The 18,714-nt window shown below is 33.3% G+C and overlaps 1 protein-coding gene across 1 annotated transcript in view; it reads right to left on the bottom strand.

Annotated features, from left to right (window-relative positions):
- The window catches only part of LOC144450559 (uncharacterized), an 87,563-nt gene that overhangs the window by 18,315 nt on the left and 50,534 nt on the right, over nucleotides 1–18,714 (bottom strand). Inside the window, exons 2-5 of the mRNA XM_078141203.1 lie at nucleotides 15,904–16,125; nucleotides 12,512–12,621; nucleotides 11,825–11,959; nucleotides 3,684–3,814 (exon numbers count right to left, since the gene is read on the bottom strand). Coding sequence (XP_077997329.1) covers nucleotides 3,684–3,814; nucleotides 11,825–11,959; nucleotides 12,512–12,621; nucleotides 15,904–16,125 — 598 coding nt within the window. The remainder of the gene's footprint in view (nucleotides 1–3,683; nucleotides 3,815–11,824; nucleotides 11,960–12,511; nucleotides 12,622–15,903; nucleotides 16,126–18,714) is intronic.

Genomic DNA, 18,714 nt, shown 5'->3' with positions numbered 1-18,714 from the left:
GACAATGTGAAGTTCTCATCAGCTAAATAAAATTAGAACTGATTTTTTGTGACGACTGCATGGTGTTGTCAAAAATCTATAAGGGTTATAACCTTCAAAAATTAGCAAACTCTAAAACAATGGCAGCAAAAATATTAAATTTTATAGCACAAAATCCCATAAATATGGTGATGCTCACCTATCCAAGCAATGCCGATACCAAGACTGACAACAAATCTAGCAAAGAGTTGCCAGCCACATTCTGCTGTAAGATGATATCGCAAAAGCTAACAAATTTAGGCGATGTCTAGCTGTCAAAAAAACTATACATGAATGATCGGGTGACTCGCTCTGTACCATACACAATATTACAGAAATATGGAGCTGCTCACCTCTCCAAAAAACGCCGATACCGAGATTTACAAAAACCTAAAAAGATGCAAGCCACATTCTGGAAGATAACATTGCGAAAAAACTGACAAATTCAGATGCTGTCTGGCTGTCAAAATCCTGCACGGAAATGATCAGCTGACTCACTCTTTAGACTGTAAGGACGGTGAATCACATGGATGACTCATGTCTACGTCTCCTAAACACGCATACCTACCTAACCTGACATCACTTTACTTGCATAAATTGACAATTTATAAAATTAATCACACATGTTTTAAAACAAAAAGATATACCTCGTCTACAATTCATGAATAATATTTACAAGTTGGGCACATTTGTAGGAGAAATTAGAAATTTCTCAATATTTTGTGTGTAACCTGAAGTGTCGTCTGCATACTAAATAGCTATGCTGTTAAATTTGATAGTTATCATCTTTCTAGGAAAGGTCAAAGTTCATTCATTGATGATGGGAAGAAGCAGATCAGATACAATTACTTGTTCAAATACTCTCGCAATATATATCACTGTATTTGCAGGTTCATAGGTTTAACAAGAATCATTACTTATCTCCGGTACAAGTGATTGGCTTGAAATTAAATCATGGATTTGTCACATCTAGTATCATGTGACATCAACAGAAAACTATGATCAATTGATATATACTATTGTGATCACATGATCTGAATTTGGATTGTGATTGGCTGTTTGCAGGTCACATGGTATAAGGTTGAAATCATGACTGGTCATGTGATTCAAATGTCAAAGTTCATACTTCACTTACAGTACAAGTTGAAAACTTTCCGATTGGCTAGATATTTCATAAATTCACAGAAGTACAAAAAAATAATTTCGGGATGATCGCACAATGTCACACAAGATCAATACCCAAAACCCCTCCCCAAACCCTAAATGAACATTCATAAGTGTGACATCAACACATTTATGCCATTTGCAACAAAAGCTAGTCCAGTAGGATAGATTATAATTATATTATGTCGTTATCAATTTCATACCTGGATGTTTGAGAACATTCAGACACACATTTATGTATGAATATATCAGAATTTACAAAACAAAGTCATTCCATTTTCTCAGATTCATTTTTATTCTAGCGCAAATAGTTTTAGCCAGTCCATGATATTTTCAGAGTTCCAAAAATTAGTTACGTGCATACACATGTAGCTACACTGTCAATAAAAATGAGTTCCTGACCTTTCACTTTGACAACACTGCTTTCTATTCACGACCTTTGAACTCTCTTCTACACTACTGCTTAGTATGACCTTTGAACTCTCGTCTAATTAATCAAACACACTGAATTTCATATTGATATTGTAATGTTGACATTGGCCTTCATGTACAATTCATCACAGTTTGATAAATGACATATATGAATTATGTACATAATAAATTAAGGATCAAATACTCAGAAAATTAAAAGTGGATTAATAATTAATCATGTGTATTTTATATTCGGAACGAAATTTTCTCTGAAAAAAAAACGAATTTGTATTTTATATTTGGAACACAATTTTCTCTGAAAAAATTGATGTGAATGAAATATTTCACACACAGAAAATTATTTATGCAACAGTTACATTAAAAGTGATGATACTACTTAACAAATTTTTCTCTGGAAAAAGCGACATGGGTGACACAAAATGATTTATGCAATATACGTTAAAAGTGAATTAATAATTAACAAATTTGTATTTTATATTTTGAACAAAATTTTCTCTAAAAAAATTGATATGAGTGAAATATTTCACGCAGAATTATTTATGCAACAGTTACATTAAAAGTAGGGATGTTAATTAACAATTTTTTTTTATTTTGTGAAATTTTCTCTGGAAAAAGTGACATGGGTGAAATATTTCAGACACAAAATGATTAAAAGTGGATTAATAATTAACAAATTTGTATTTTATATTTGGAATGAAATTTTCTTTGTAAAAAGGGATACGAGTAAAATATTTCACACACAGAAAATGATTTTTGCTTGACAATTGTATAAAAATCTCCAGTAACTGAAAAATGAATGGTAAAATATTTTTAAAAGTTATTCTGATCAAAATGTGTTCTGTGAAATAGTGATCTGAGTGGAATATTCTAACAATTTATGAGAGAGAAAAATGATGCAAAATCACTCCAGTCACACAAAGAATTATTTAGTAAAATTTGTAAGTTTTTGAATTCTACAGCCGTAATTTTAGAAAGGAATTCTTCATAACACCTTTGCAAACTCAATAATTCAATCCTGTTGTTCCAAACTTGTAGTTTTTAGTGTATAAACAAACAAATACCCTCCTGGTAGAAAGAGCATTAACCCATTGGCTTTATACAGAAATACACATATATATTAATTCTGGAGTCTGTCGAAAATCTCAAAAAAGTACCCCTAGTAGTAGTAGTTGGAAATAAAGCACACGAAAAATTGGAGAACAATTTTTGATAAATAAGTACTAAATAGGTTACAAAGGAAAATGTCTACTGTCAGGGTAGAACCAACTCAAATCCCAACTTAATTCATTCCTTCTCAAACTAAATAGTTGTTTTAGCTGAAATCCTCATTGTATCTGGTGTACACCCCTACATAGAGAATGAACAAATAATCTTTATGCCATGGTGAATATCCTCTCTCTCTTTTTATGATAAAGAACATGCAAATTATAAATTTGAGAATGTAGCTAGTAGTAGAGACAAGGTTAGACAATACAAGATTAAAGGTTGGCTTGTTAAGTGAGATTTCTGTCAAAACAGATCATATTCTGTTTTGGGTTAAATGTATAAAGTAAAGAGATAATTTGATACCACAGGTATAGATCTAGACTATAGGTTAAACGGTGTCTAGTCTAGTAATTAATTTCAGAAAAGCTTATAACTACTTGTATGAAGTAGTAAAAATCTATTACCTACGACAAACATATCAAATGAACTAGAATCAGTCCAATTACAATGCAAACACTGAAAATTGTTGAAACCAGGTCTTGGGAGGAATAGTTGAGTTTCATAATGAAGTTAGACTACAGTTTTCGAGAATTTCTTCAATAAAATCTACCCGAACCTACTAAAATCTACCCGACCTACTATCACCCACACGTTCTTCTCTGTCTGTCTATATTTTTGTCTGTTTACTATAAGTTTTCCTGTACTAATACTAGCTAGATACATGTATTGTTCATAACAATGCCACATACCATTGTTCAACTAGACAATGGTAAAGAGGCTATAACCTTAACACAGATCTTCTAAGTGATGTAATAACAGATCTCTTAGACTGAAAATTTGGGGAAAGAAGGACAATGACCTACCCGTCTCCTAGAATGGCTTCTTCCTGACCCGTCTGTAGCATCAAGAACTAAACCCTCTACTTCACGCACTGCATCTTTAGGGACTTGAATACCAATTGAAAATTTAGCAATAGCTTCTCCAATATCCTCCGCTGCAACAAAAGGAAAGCTTGGAAATTTAGAGACTCGGTTTCAAAAGAACCACGTTGGTTGACGATCTTTGAGGCATTGTGCACTGTTACTCAGACAGCATGTGTTTTCCCAAAGGTTTTGTAGCCAAAGGGATGACTAAAAGCTTTGTTTAGTATTCAGGTTCAAATTATCATAAGTTATTATTCCATTCAGACACAATGAAACGCACACAGTCGTTAATCTTTCATTTTGAATACTTTACATCAAATTGACCCCTCAGGCATGACTACAGTATCATTCAAATTCATGCAAATTGTCTGCTGTATCTATGGCAACATATGTGAGGTGATACATTTTTATTTCTCCACTCACTATTCATTAACTGAAATCAAATACTATAGCCATCATCCAAAATTTTTTACAATACACAAAAATGTGCATGGATTTATCTATGACAGTGGAAACTTTTCAAAATAAAAAGACAATAATCTCACGACATTTTCAGTACAATTTTGTCAGACAGTAAATGAGATATGACATAAACATTGGGTATTAATTTTTATGATTTTCATTCATAAAATAATTATTATTTTTGCTATATTTTTAGACTTGAAAAAAACTAAATGAAACAGCATTGACTGAGTCTGTGTTTATAACTCAATAAACTACATAAAAAAATTATTTGTAAACATTTTGTAGATTTTTGCAATTTATTTTAACTCATCTTAATAAATTGCAAAAAAAAAAAAAAAAAAAATGTAAAAAGTTTATTTGAACACATTTTATAGCTTTTTTGCATTTTTAAGTTAAAAACAAGGGTTGCTGTTTCACATTGTTTTTCAAGTAGAAAATATAGTGGAGTTGTTTTATTAATTATAAATCCAAAATAAATACCCAGTTCTCATCCATACTACCACCTTTAACATGACTCAAAATGTCAATTAAAATCTTAATTAAACATTTTATTGTCTGACTTAACAAAAACTTAGTATTTAAACATTACAGCAACTTTTTATCATTTGCCTCAAAAAAATTTAAGTAGAGTTATTACATTTTAACCTTTTCAACCTGCACTAGTTATAACTGGAGTACTTTTGTGATCAGAAAATCAACAATATATTCACTGAAAATTGTTAAAATACGATATAGCAAATGTTAATTTGAGGTTAAAAATTAATTTGATTTGATATATTATACCATATTGTGTGTACAGCTACACCAATATGTTTACTCACATGTGATTCAATACCATTCAGGGTGTACAATGTTATGAGTAAGTCCATTATATGTAGCAATATTGTCAAGATTTTTGTTGAGCCAGATGATAAAATGTAGCGATACTGAGCTGTGATAAAAGGTAGCAATATTGGTAAGGTTTTTGTGAAGTCAGATGATAAAATGTAGCAACGTACACGATTTTTTGTTGTTCCAGACAATGGAATGTAGCAATATTGTCAAGATTTTTGTTGAGCCAGATGATAAAATGTAGCAATATTTGTAAGATTTTTGTTAGTCGTGATAAAATGTAGCAATGTTGGTAAGATTTTTGTTGAAACAGACAAAGAAATGTAGCAATTGTTGTTAAGTCAGATGATAAAATGTAGCAATTTATAAGATTTTTTGTTGTTCCAGGCAATGAAATGTAGTAATGTTGGTAAGATTTTGTCTAGCCAGACAATAACATGCAATTATAAGATTATTGTCTAGAAAGGTGATTAAATGTAGCAATGTTAGTAAGATATTAAGTCAAGCCAGACAACATTCTCTTTCAGATTAACAGGTTTCTATGACAACAACTGACTATAATGGTAATGAAAGATGAGTATTTGTCTGCTGTTTCTCATTTCCTGTTCTCATTGAGTGAATTCAATTTAATATACCATTTCAAAGATCTTGATAAAATATGCAAATTTCCAATCTATTACAAAGAAAAGATATGCAAAAATGTAATGTTCTAATCTCATTACCCCTATTTTTCCCTATACTTTGGTTCCACCCAGCAATTTTCAAGGTGGGTCATTCCATTTTCATAATGGAAAAGGGAGTGCAAGGTCAACAAAAAGATTACTTTTCATTTAAAACATAAGTATTTATCATATGAAAGATGGAAAAAAATATCCCTATTTTGCCTGTACTTTGGTTCCGACCAGTGATTTTCACACTATATCATTCCATTTTTATAATGGAAAGGGGGAAAATAGCTAGGTCGACAACAGAGGACTTTTTTTTTTAAATATTAAAGTATATATCACACCAACAACAGGAAACACCCCTATTTTGTCCTGTACATTGGTTCCACTTTCTGAGTTTCAAGGGGGATTATTCCATTTTCACAACAGAAAAGGGAAAACAGCTAGAGCAACAAAAGTGTGACTTCAAAAAGATAAGTATCCATCACACCAAAGATGAAAAACAAATGAAAAAGTGTACAGAATTAAAATAATTAGTAGTTTTAACTTGAATACTGTCAGAAAGAGATTGGTTAGAAAATTGATGTGTATTATTAGGGTTGGCTGGCATAATTAATGAAGACACCAGGAAGTAGCACTCAATCACAAGAGGTGTTTCCAGAATAAAAACAGTTAGCTAACAGTTAGCGAAGGGTACTTTTGTTATATCCTTACTTCATACATTCAAATCACACATTTTCCTGTAAATTTACACTTATATTAACTTAATCAATGAAAAAAGATGAGCAAATTCATTATATATTATTCTGTTTTTCGTCTAATCTAGTTGCTATACGTTGGGTTCTACGATCTCTCTCCACGTATAGTGAAATGCCTTTATCGTGCACAACAATCCGTTCTAACCATCAACAGCGGTAGTGCTAATGAAGCATTGATATAAACATAATGACATTGTCATGTCCTCATATGACCTTCTTTCAAACTGGAGGTTGAGTAAGTTAAAATTGAACGAAGTAACCAATTACAACTGCCTGTCAGTGTTTGTGTTTTTATATCGTTTTTTTTTTAGATTACGACTGACATGCGCTGTTCACCCTTTCCCCAACATCAGATTTCGCAAGAATTTGGGTAGTTTATGTTCATTTGACTAGATGTGGAGAAAGAGATGGAAAATCAAGCCAAACATTTAGCAACTAGACTACTTTTCACCTAGCCTGAAAGATTGTTGTTTCCGTTTATGTGATATGCTCTAACTTATGGGGTAGCAAGTGGTTATATAAACGGACCAACAACCGGACCTTTCAAACCACTTTTCACCACAAAATTAGTATAAACCTTGATGAGTCTTTTGTGAATGGTATCATTTCAGTCTGTAGGAAAAGTTAGCTAACAATTAGCCAAGTGTTAGTATCTTGGTAAGACAAAAAAAAAATATTGATAATCTATAACATTTTTACAATAATTACTCTTCATAGAATACACAGCCTTACATGTCATTAAACTTTTATACTATTTTACATTCACTATTTCATCAGAAAAAAATTCAGAACTAAAACCTTGTACTAAGCTTTCTGAATTCAGAAAATCGACTAGTTTTTAGCCATCATGATTGGAGTGTTGCTTGGTAAAAGTTAACAAAGACTATAACCTGTAACACCAGTAGTATTAAAGTAAAAGCAATGTCACTATTAGTCTGGATGTGGTCTCTAACTAAGCCATGTCTGGTCAAAGTCCCTCAATCAGCACAAAAAGTTGTTCATCCAATCAGTGAATCCCAACTCTTATAGTGAGGTAAAAGTGTATAAGTAGCATCCTGAGCTGACAAATATACCATACTTGGATACTGTATAGGAACTAGACTATGTGAGTGGAGGTGTAAATGGTAACGATACTGTATAGGAACTAGACTGTGAGTATGAGTGTGAGTGTGGGTGGAGGTGTAAATGGTAACAATACTGTAAAGGAACAAGACTATGTGAGTGGAGGTATAAATGGTAACGATACTGTACAGGAACTTGACTATGTGAGTGGAGGTGTAAATGGTAATGATACTGTATAGGAACTAGACTATGTGAGTGGAGGTGTAAATGGTAATGATACTGTATAGGAACTAGACTATGTGAGTGGAGGTGTAAATGGTAACCATACTGTGTAGGAACTAGACTGTGAGTGGAGGTGTAAATGGTAACGATACTGTATAGGAACTAGACTATGTGAGTGGAGGTGTAAATGGTAACGATACTGTATAGGAACTAGACTATGTGAGTGGAGGTGTAAATGGTAACAATAGTGTATAGGAACTAGACTATGTGAGTGGAGGTATAAATGGTAACGATACTGTAAAGGAACTAGACTATGTGAGTGGAGGTGTAAATGGTAATGATACTGTATAGGAACTAGACTATGTGAGTGGAGGTGTAAATGGTAATGATACTGTATAGGAACTAGACTATGTGAGTGGAGGTGTAAATGGTAACCATACTGTATAGGAACTAGACTGTGAGTGGAGGTGTAAATGGTAACGATACTGTATAGGAACTAGACTATGTGAGTGGAGGTGTAAATGGTAACGATACTGTATAGGAACTAGACTATGTGAGTGGAGGTGTAAATGGTAACAATAGTGTATAGGAACTAGACTATGTGAGTGGAGGTGTAAATGGTAATAATACTGTATAGGAACTAGACTGAGTGGAGGTGTAAATGGTAACAATAGAGTATAGGAACTAGACTATGTGAGTGGAGGTGTAAATGGTAACAATACTGTATATGAACTAGACTATGTCGATATGTAGTACACTCATTTATTATATTCTTATAATATATGACAACAACTCTGAACATTTTTGGTACTGAAAAACTATTTGATTTCTAGGGATTAGAGGGGATTTATGGCTTAGTGTCTAGACAGGGATCAATAAATTAATCTTCTGTGGGATTATCACTAGTAGTGTCACTGTGTGATGAATTTAATGTAACTCTACCTAAAGTCCCCTTCCTTAGCTTGTACTTAATGGTACAATGATTCTGGCACGTACATCAACAGTTCATGTATTAGTAGTTACTTTGTTGAAGGGATACTTTACATTTCCCTGGATAAGAAAGGTTATCCTTGAATTATGCTGAGATGGTTGGGTTGCAGTCAAATAAACGGGGTAAGGAATGATGAGCTTCCCATCACAGCAAACCCAAAAATTTCCAGTAGCTGTGAATGCATTTTTATAATTGTTGAGGGTCAAAATAGAATATGGTCAATTTATGATGCGTGTGCGGAAGCGGAAGTCATGACGTCGACCAAGAAACTGGAATGTTGTTATTTCAATGACATGCTTAGTTGGTAAAGTTTTGTTTCAGTTGAATTGTGTGCCAGAGACCACTCTACAAGTACAAGCTAGGAACGAAAGACATCTACTGGTCAAGCAAACAGGGGGGATTAACCACAAGAAATTGAAATCTCATTGTTGAATGGAAACCCGTCCTCCAAGACTTACGTTCTTGCAATTGGGCTACCATGTACTCTAGGTCTTGGCAAACCACATGGAAAGTTGGGGAATCGGGATCAGAATCAGATTCGGTTTCAGAAGCAGAATCTGCAAAAACAAAGCATGCAATGAAAATGGGTGCAGGAAATCAAACAAATAAATAAACAGAGAGCAGATGGGAAAAAAACCATAGCACGATCAAAAATGCACAAACAGTAAACGTTATTAACAAGCAAATGTCCGACAATGAGGGTGAATTTGTTATCGCATTTCTGATACAAAAAAAAACTCAAGATGAAGATGACAAATAGCAGAGTAAAGCGATCAAAAAACCCCAAAATTTCTATAACATTGAAAAAAGAAACACAATTAGCACAGCATTAAAATGCACACTGAATTACAATTCAAAATTATTCAAAAATCATATCTTGTTCCATGCAGAGAAGGGTGAGGGCGCTGTTGAAGTTGAAGTTAGGCAACTATCTGTAGTGAAGTTAGGCAAATATTCTAATGATCTAGTTAGGCATGTATAGTTCACTGCAATGTTGAAAGACTCGTGCTAGGATGCATGCTAGAGCATAAGCATCTAATAAATGTTTCAAATGCAAAAAAATATCTCTTTAAAAATCAAACTAATGGAAATGGTGGCAGAATTAAAATTAGTGCAAATGACTTACGAAAAAAATAAAGGTTCGATAAAAGGCATTTAAAAAGACTTAGAATTTCATACTTTACTGAGGGGGAGAAAGGGTATTCACTATTTCCATTCTGAAAAAATAATTTTCAAAAAAGGGCATTACTCTATTTTTTTAATGAAAAATCACGTCACCGTAAAAAATTTATTACAGAATAAGTTGGGTCAATAATGATCAAAATGTACATTCCAATATGGTACCTTTCCAATAAATATCGCCCTCTAGTGGTAGCATTGCACCTATGTTAATGAGGAACTTTTTCACAACCATGAGAACAGGTATTTTGTGATACACATTCTAGTGAGATGGGAAAGAAGGGTTAAATATTGACTAGAGTTCTACTGGCAAAGAATACTGACGAGCAATGTGCAATGCTGGAAATTGTGACCTTCACTTTTGGACCAAACAACACTTCCAGTGGCCAAAGATATACAATCTTTTGTTTTTCCAATAACTTGACGATGGCAGCTGCATCACCACTAGAGGGGGATATTCATTGGATAGGCAAATGTACAGTATGACCTTAATCATGCTGAATTTTTTAACAATGAACAAACACCCAAAATAAATTACCTTTCAAAGTTCAACACACAATTATATACATTGCTATAACAAACTATCTTTCAACTTTCAAAACAAATGACCTTTCAAGTTCAACACATAATTTTACACAGCGCTATAACAAATATCTTTGAACTTGCTGGAAACAAATGACCTTTCAAGTTCAACACATAAATATACACAGCACTATAACAAATTCTCTTTGAAATTCCAATAATATGTTTAACTTTGAACAGTATACTAGGTTGTTTAACAATTTCCCCCTTGCATATGATGTATTTGGCTCATTCACATCAGATATTATAATTATCTCAGAAAGCTTAATTTACAGGACAAAATGTCTTCATCAACAATTGCTTCATATTCAAAGGAAAACATGTCTTCGTAAACAATCAATCAGCTTGAATTCACATACCATAGTATTGGTTATCTTGTAAGCAATACTTTTCTAATCTTTCTGAACTTCTCTCCTTGTCAGTATTTTTCCCTTATAATAAAGGGCATTTGTTTGTGGTTGAACTAAATGATTGCTTTATGTACACTTCTGTCAAAAATAACTTGCTTGATAATTGGAATAGGTCATACTGAATGAGAACATAGACACCAAATGATGCCACAAGAGGGCGCTCTCTTCAGTGAAAAGTTACACCTTGGGTGCGATTGGGCACTCTGTTCACGACATGAAAACAAACAACAACACTACCAAATATCTGGATTTGAGGTGTACAAATGATATCACTAGCAATTAGTGTATGACAGGGTAAAATGACATTTCAAAATACTGTGAACAATGGTACACTTTTCATCACCATCATGATCCAGTGTCTACAGTCTTGCATTCTTCAGTGGTGTTTAATTACTCCACATTATGCAAATCAAATGAACACCCTGTGTTGACATTCAATTCAAATAAGTTGCCACTAGAGGGCAGTGTTTTTGAAATGATAACACTACGGGCACTATATAAGTGAATCATTGAAGTAAAAGACATGAAGATGTACTCACATTAGCAAGCCATATAACAATTATATAATTGCATTTCTTAAATAAACAATCTATCTAACACTATAAACATATTTCTACCTTTTCAAGAACTTAAGATATGCAAAGTAAGAATTGCCCGCTTATAACTTGTTTGGTAAAATTGTTCTACTTGGATTCCATTTTGAAAACTTTTGTGAGTATTCAAAATTTTGAAAAAGCTTGTCTCAAAATCTGTTACTCAGATCACAATACCCATACTTGAAGTATGTTGATGTATCCATGGAGAGTAAAAGCGTTGGCTGCGTTTCTGTGATATACCGAGGCACCTTTGGGCAGCTATGATTAGTGATTAGTAAATCAAGGGTACCTAAGTATGTAAATTAGATTATATTCCTTACCTGTCGTATTAGTAGCGCTGTCTTTGGTAGGTACTTGTTCCCGTGGCAACATAACATTACTACCATACATAGAAGACATCGGACTGCTATTGGTGTGGTCATATCCAGAATCAGAATTGCTGTGGTCGCTTTCAGCTGAAAAATTATTACAAGAAATGTGAAGAATTAGAATATTGTTTCCTTCTCAAGATGAGACTGAGTAGTACAGAATTGGACATGACATTCATAGACATGAAAACATGATTAAGGTAAGAGGGTTTAAGCTCTGAATATGACTTCTAAGATTGAAAATAGTGTATTTATTGTATGATCAGTCTTACCATGTGGTCAAATGACAAATAAGTAAACACATCTTCAGTTAGTTACAGAAAATGCCATTTTTGACAACTGTCTGATCACTTTCTTCAAATCTACAGTAATTTGTCCAACTTTCAACTCGCCATAATTGGGATAAGTTAAGGGAAATGTCCAATCTCTACAGGATACATTGCTATTTACAATTGGGTTGCGTTTTTACTGGGATGAATTGAGATTGAATGCATGGCATGTAGTGATATATATAAAAATTACACCACGCAGCTGTGTGCCTTCAGGGGGTAATATGAAATTAAAGTTGAAATTTAAAAAAACCTAGATAACATCAAACCTAGATATAACGTAAAATGCAAAGTCCTGAATACAACTTACATTCAACTTTCCTCTTGTAGAGAGATCTGACAACTTTTGCACTTCCAAATCGACGAAATCTTGACTTAATTTGTTTGTAGAACCATTCACATGATTGTGCTTTCATATCCCTGCAAACAGACAAATAAAGGTAGAACAATGAGTCTTCAGAATATATCTTTCCTTTAAAAAACTAAACCTCAGACTAGTTATCAACAGTAAAGAGGAATGCCATCCCAGGAAATATGGGTATTTTTATAAACTTTGGGTTCTGGAGAGTCAATTCATGATTTCACATCACATACATTTTGCATGATTGTCAAGAACACAAACATGAAACTTTAGTTCACTTTCATTGTTCACACAGTGGTCCACTGTTGCATCATGGGACTTAGCAGATATGCATATGTATTAGATGCACACTGTATATTCATGACTCCTAAGTGCTTATTGCTTTAGACAAGTAGTCATGAATACCTGTATTTCCTAGAGTAGTGAAAACCAGTTGTCTGGCAGAGCTTTAGAAAAATTTAGTTTTGCCGAAATGAATCAAATTCAATCGTCATGATAAGAAAACACTATACAAAAACCTGAGATCATTTTGTACCTCAAGTTATCTTTCAGTATGCATCAAATTTATAAAAGTTTATGATTTAAGACAAATTTATCACATTTTAAACAAACTTTAATAGTTAAAAAAATAATAAGAAACAAACATTTTACATGAGTTCATTTTTGAAAGTTATTTGTGGTACTGGCAAACTCTAGAATATCGCCCTCTGTTGTGAGAATGCTGAGATGAAAAAAAGAAGGTAATAATATTTAAGTTGTATGAGGGCGCCCTTGCTAAATGTACTTTTCTTTTCATGCCCTGCACTGCAATCTACATATATTTGGCAGTTTACTAATAAAAATCCTGAGAAGACTACAAGTTATTTTTATTTAATCAGTAAACCATAGCAGCACAAATAACAACAGAAAAATGAGTGTCATAACACCCAAAAAATGAAATAAAATAACGTTCTAAATCTCACGCACACTTCTCCCTGCAGTCACAGAGACAAGATGATTTATCAGAAATCAAATTCAAATTCATTTACCCCTATGTACACAAAGTCAGCTTATTTGATCAAAGTTTTGCAAAGTCTTAGCTACACTTAAATAATAAAATTGAATATCAATGTCCAAGAAGAAAGGTAATTTTTCACATCTTTTTATAACCTGCAATAGCTGTTGTAACTAGAGGACTATATTTATGATCAGACAACCAACAATATATTCACTGGTAATTATTAAAATACCAATAATTAGACATTTTCCATGTTACTTAGAGGTTGATTTTATATATAAGTAGTATAGTACCAAGTTGAAATCATGATCACATTGATTTTAGGGTGCAGACCGAAAAATCAATTTTTGATTGGCTTTGTTCTACCATAAAAATAACAAAATTTACTCAATATTGTTCAGGATGTACGATATTCACTCGTTGCAGCTTTAAATTTAAACCTCAGTTTATTTAATTTGATCAAATTTTTGCACAGAATTGGCTTCATTTAAATTTTCACGATAAAAATGGAATTGACGTCCAAGAAAAAATGCCATTTTTCATTATTATGTAACTCTAAAATTTAGCACGTGCTATGTGAGATTCTGATAATGGCAGACAGAAAAGTCCTGCTGTACTTCATGAAATATTCAGTGTTGTAATTCTGTATTCTGTCCACATACAGCTTCTAAATTATTTACAACATAACACGTATGTGCCCATGTAATAGCTGAACTACCCTTTAGATTCAGAGAGGGTCTTGCATAATGACAGTGTTTAGCCAACAAATAGTTCACAGAGCTGGCAGCATTCTAAATTATACAACATGACTATAACAACAATTGCAATATAAAGTACAATGTACGTCATGTATTGTACAGTTTATCCCTTCCATATATACCAAGTCTGTATTCCTATTCTGTCTGTATGTCTGTCTGTCTGTTTGTCTGTCTGTCTGCCTGTCCCCTCCCCCCACATAACATACACACATTCACATGCGCACAAACACAATATTTTTCAAGCAGAACAACAAAAGTTAATTGTTTTATTATAAATCCTTAAACTTATACCAATTTCTCATCCAACCAAGTTTTCCAAATTACATGTTCATTCAACCAGAGTGCTATCTCAGTGTACACATCTCTGACCGTTGGGAGACTTCAAATGAACGCAGGTGTTCACTAACAAGGTCAGCCAGAAAATCCTTGCACTCGCCAAACATTGAGATGTTTTAATATATATCATTACCGGCGTGACAGCTAAGGCTGTTAACGGAATAGTACGACCGTTATCTTCTCTCGCTGTCGATGTAAATTTTACTGTGCCCCATGGGAACTTTTACTAAAGACGAGCTGAAACAGTTCTGGCTGACTAAACATCTGATTAATCTGTCTGGGCCTCTTTCACGGCCATGTGTTGTTTTTTGTAGGAAATAATTTATAAACAAACGATATCCATACTTCCATATGTACCTACTGATACCACAGATTATGAACGCAATGCAAAATTTTGGACGAAATTTGAATGTTGATATGGTTTCATGACCTTTGACCTTTGATCTCATGTCAGCCATATTGATTCATGTGATACAGTTGGTTAAACCTTATAGCTTTCAATATGCAAATTTATCCAATTTCTTTGGGTTCAACACCTGCACTTCTGAATCATACCTGTCAGTTAGAGTGTCATTTATATCATGCATCTTTGGTTTTCCTGACATTTGACCTTTTTTCTCATGGCAGCCATATTGATTTATGATGAGACAAGACAGTTGGTTAAACCTTAAACTTTTAATATGCCAATTTATTCAGTTTCTTTGGGCTCAACACCTGCACATCCTACAATCTGTCAGTTTAATAGGTTGTCACTTTTTACTGTATGACTTTGGTTTCCTGAACTTCTAAAAATTTTAATCTGAGGATACCATATGAATGACAAATTATGCAGTCGGTAATAGATCAGTGTTTCCTGGGTGATACATATTTGTTTTCTATTTCATATCCGACAAATATAGAAGGTGGAATTTTTCATACTTCTATGATCTTATGACCTCTTGAGGAGTGCAAATACCCCCCCCCCCCCCCCCCAGTACCCACACTGGAATTCAAGCAGCATGGGATTCTGTTACTATTACATATTCATGACAACAACTTTCAATAAAAATAACACTAGTACTATGCGATCACGCGTTTTTGTGTAGAACAAACAATGGCGTCCTAATTTGCATATCATTTGCATGCAGGTATGCAATAATGTTTTCAGTATTGCACTGCAGTGATAATACCACTAGTATATACCAGTGCAACCAAACTTTTTTTACATATGTAATAATTATAACAACAACTACAAAGTACTATTGTCTTACCTTTCAGTAAGGCACGTTGTACAAGTCCATTTTTTTGTCTTCTCACTACACTCAGCACAATCTTTGCAAACATTGTAGCCACACAGAATACACTGGACACGACGGTTGAAGATGAAAAAGAAGGTAGAATAACATCTTATACAATAGTTTTCATTGAACGTCTTCTTCTTGGAAAGAATTATTCCTTTGGTGTGCTCCTGGTTAATATCTTGTTGTATTTTACTGCAAAGAAAAAAAAGAGAACAAATTTATTGTAGACCAACACCTGTGTACCCTCTAAGCCAATTTGATGTGCCACTGATGCACACAATTTCTAGTGACACACCAAAATTTGGTGTCCCCTATCTCTTACTATGTGGTGACTCACAGAAAATGCCACTTTTTGTCATTTTGACCCACAACAACAAAATTTGGCTATCATTAGAAGGCAAACTGAACAACACATATCCTGTCAATGAAATATTTGTACTTTCAAGATTTTGTTACGACTTACAAATGACAACTAAAAACAAACAAAAAAGTAAACAAGCGAATCATTTTCTTTACATCATAGTGTGTCAACTGTATAAAACTATCGTCTGCAGCTAAAAAATGTCGAAAACTCAACTTCATTTCTGTTTGGTATACTGCAATTTCAAATTTTAGAATCAAATATTTTAGTAATTTATTTACATGTTGATAACTTCACTAAGTTTAGACTTGACATAAGCGTTAACTTACAGGAAAGAAATCTGTCACTGTATTTTTGAAATTCGTTGCATTTTATGGACTGTATTCATAAAATTGTTGGCTTGACACACATTTGAAAGTAACACTGACCCGAGATTGAAACTTAGCCCTTTAAGACTACTAAGTATTACCCTCTCATATTCAATATATATTAATTACAGACAACTGGTCATATTCAGAATTCATGACAGAGTGTTACCATCTAACACTTAATAATAGACAACTGGTCATATTCAGAATTCATGACAGAGTGTTACCATCTAACACTTAATGATAGACAACTAGTCATATTCAGAATTCATGACAGAGTGTTACCATCTAACACTTAATGATAGACAACTAGTCATATTCAGAATTCATGACAGAGTGTTACCATCTAACACTTAATAATAGACAACTGGTCATATTCAGAATTCATGACAGAGTGTTACCATCTAACACTTAATGATAGACAACTAGTCATATTCAGAATTCATGACAGACTGTTACCATCTAACACTTAATGAAAGACAACTAGTCATATTCAGAATTCATGACAGAGTGTTACCATCTAACACTTAATGAAAGACAACTGGTCATATTCAGAATTCATGACAGAGTGTTACCATCTAACACTTAATAATAGACAACTGGTCATATTCAGAATTCATGACAGAGTGTTACCATCTGACACTTAATGATAGACAACTGATCATATTCAGAATTCATGACAGAGTGTTACCATCTGACACTTAATGATAGACAACTGGTCATATTCAGAATTCATGACAGAGTGTTACCATCTAACACTTAATGATAGACAACTGATCATATTCAGAATTCATGACAGAGTGTTACCATCTAACACTTAATGAAAGACAACTGGTCATATTCAGAATTCATGACAGAGTGTTACCATCTAACACTTAATGATAGACAACTAGTCATATTCAGAATTCATGACAGTGTTACCATCTAACACTTAATGAAAGACAACTGGTCATATTCAGAATTCATGACAGAGTGTTACCATCTAACACTTAATGATAGACAACTGTTTATATTCAGAATTCATGACAGAGTGTTACCATCTGACACTTAATGATAGACAACTGATCATATTCAGAATTCATGACAGAGTGTTACCATCTAACACTTAATGATAGACAACTGGTTATGTTCACAATTCATGACAGAGTGTTACCATCTAACACTTAATGATAGACAACTGATCATATTCAGAATTCATGACAGAGTGTTACCATCTAACACTTAATGATAGACAACTGATCATATTCAGAATTCATGACAGAGTGTTACCATCTAACACTTAATGATAGACAACTAATCATATTCAGAATTCATGACAGAGTGTTACCATCTGACACTTAATGATAGACAACTGTTCATATTCAGAATTCATGACAGAGTGTTACCATCTAACACTTAATGATAGACAACTGGTTATGTTCACAATTCATGACAGAGTGTTACCATCTAACACTTAATGATAGACAACTGATCATATTCAGAATTCATGACAGAGTGTTACCATCTAACACTTAATGATAGACAACTAGTCATATTCAGAATTCATGACAGAGTGTTACCATCTAACACTTAATGATAGACAACTGGTCATATTCAGAATTCATGACAGAGTGTTACCATCTAACACTTAATGATAGACAACTAGTCATATTCACAACTCATCACATTGATCGATCATGAGAGAACAATAGATAATCCGTGCATGATAGATACGTTGTTGAGATGAATTGAAAACCATATAAATTAATTTCTTAATGTACTTCTCCTTTACAAACCATCATTAGTAGTTACACAGAATGTCAACATTATTGACACAAAGATAATTACTTTTTGTAAAATATGACGAACCTAGTCTGTTATGGCCACGCATTTATAGTTTATGTTTCTTGTTATCACAACTTGAGAAAATAATGGGTGAGTCAGCCAGTGTAAAAAAAATGTGTATGTTTAAGGCTGCATGGTAGTGATACTTTCAAATTAGAACCATATATTTTTAACAGTCTGGGTGACAAAGAAATGACAATTAATTTTAAGTGGCACAAACTGAGTTTA

Source organism: Glandiceps talaboti, chromosome 20 (genome assembly GCF_964340395.1).
Source record: "Glandiceps talaboti chromosome 20, keGlaTala1.1, whole genome shotgun sequence".
Classification (NCBI taxonomy): Eukaryota; Metazoa; Hemichordata; class Enteropneusta; family Spengelidae; genus Glandiceps; species Glandiceps talaboti.
The sequence above is the reverse complement of the archived record's forward strand: the minus strand, read 5'-3'. Positions and strand labels throughout refer to the sequence as shown.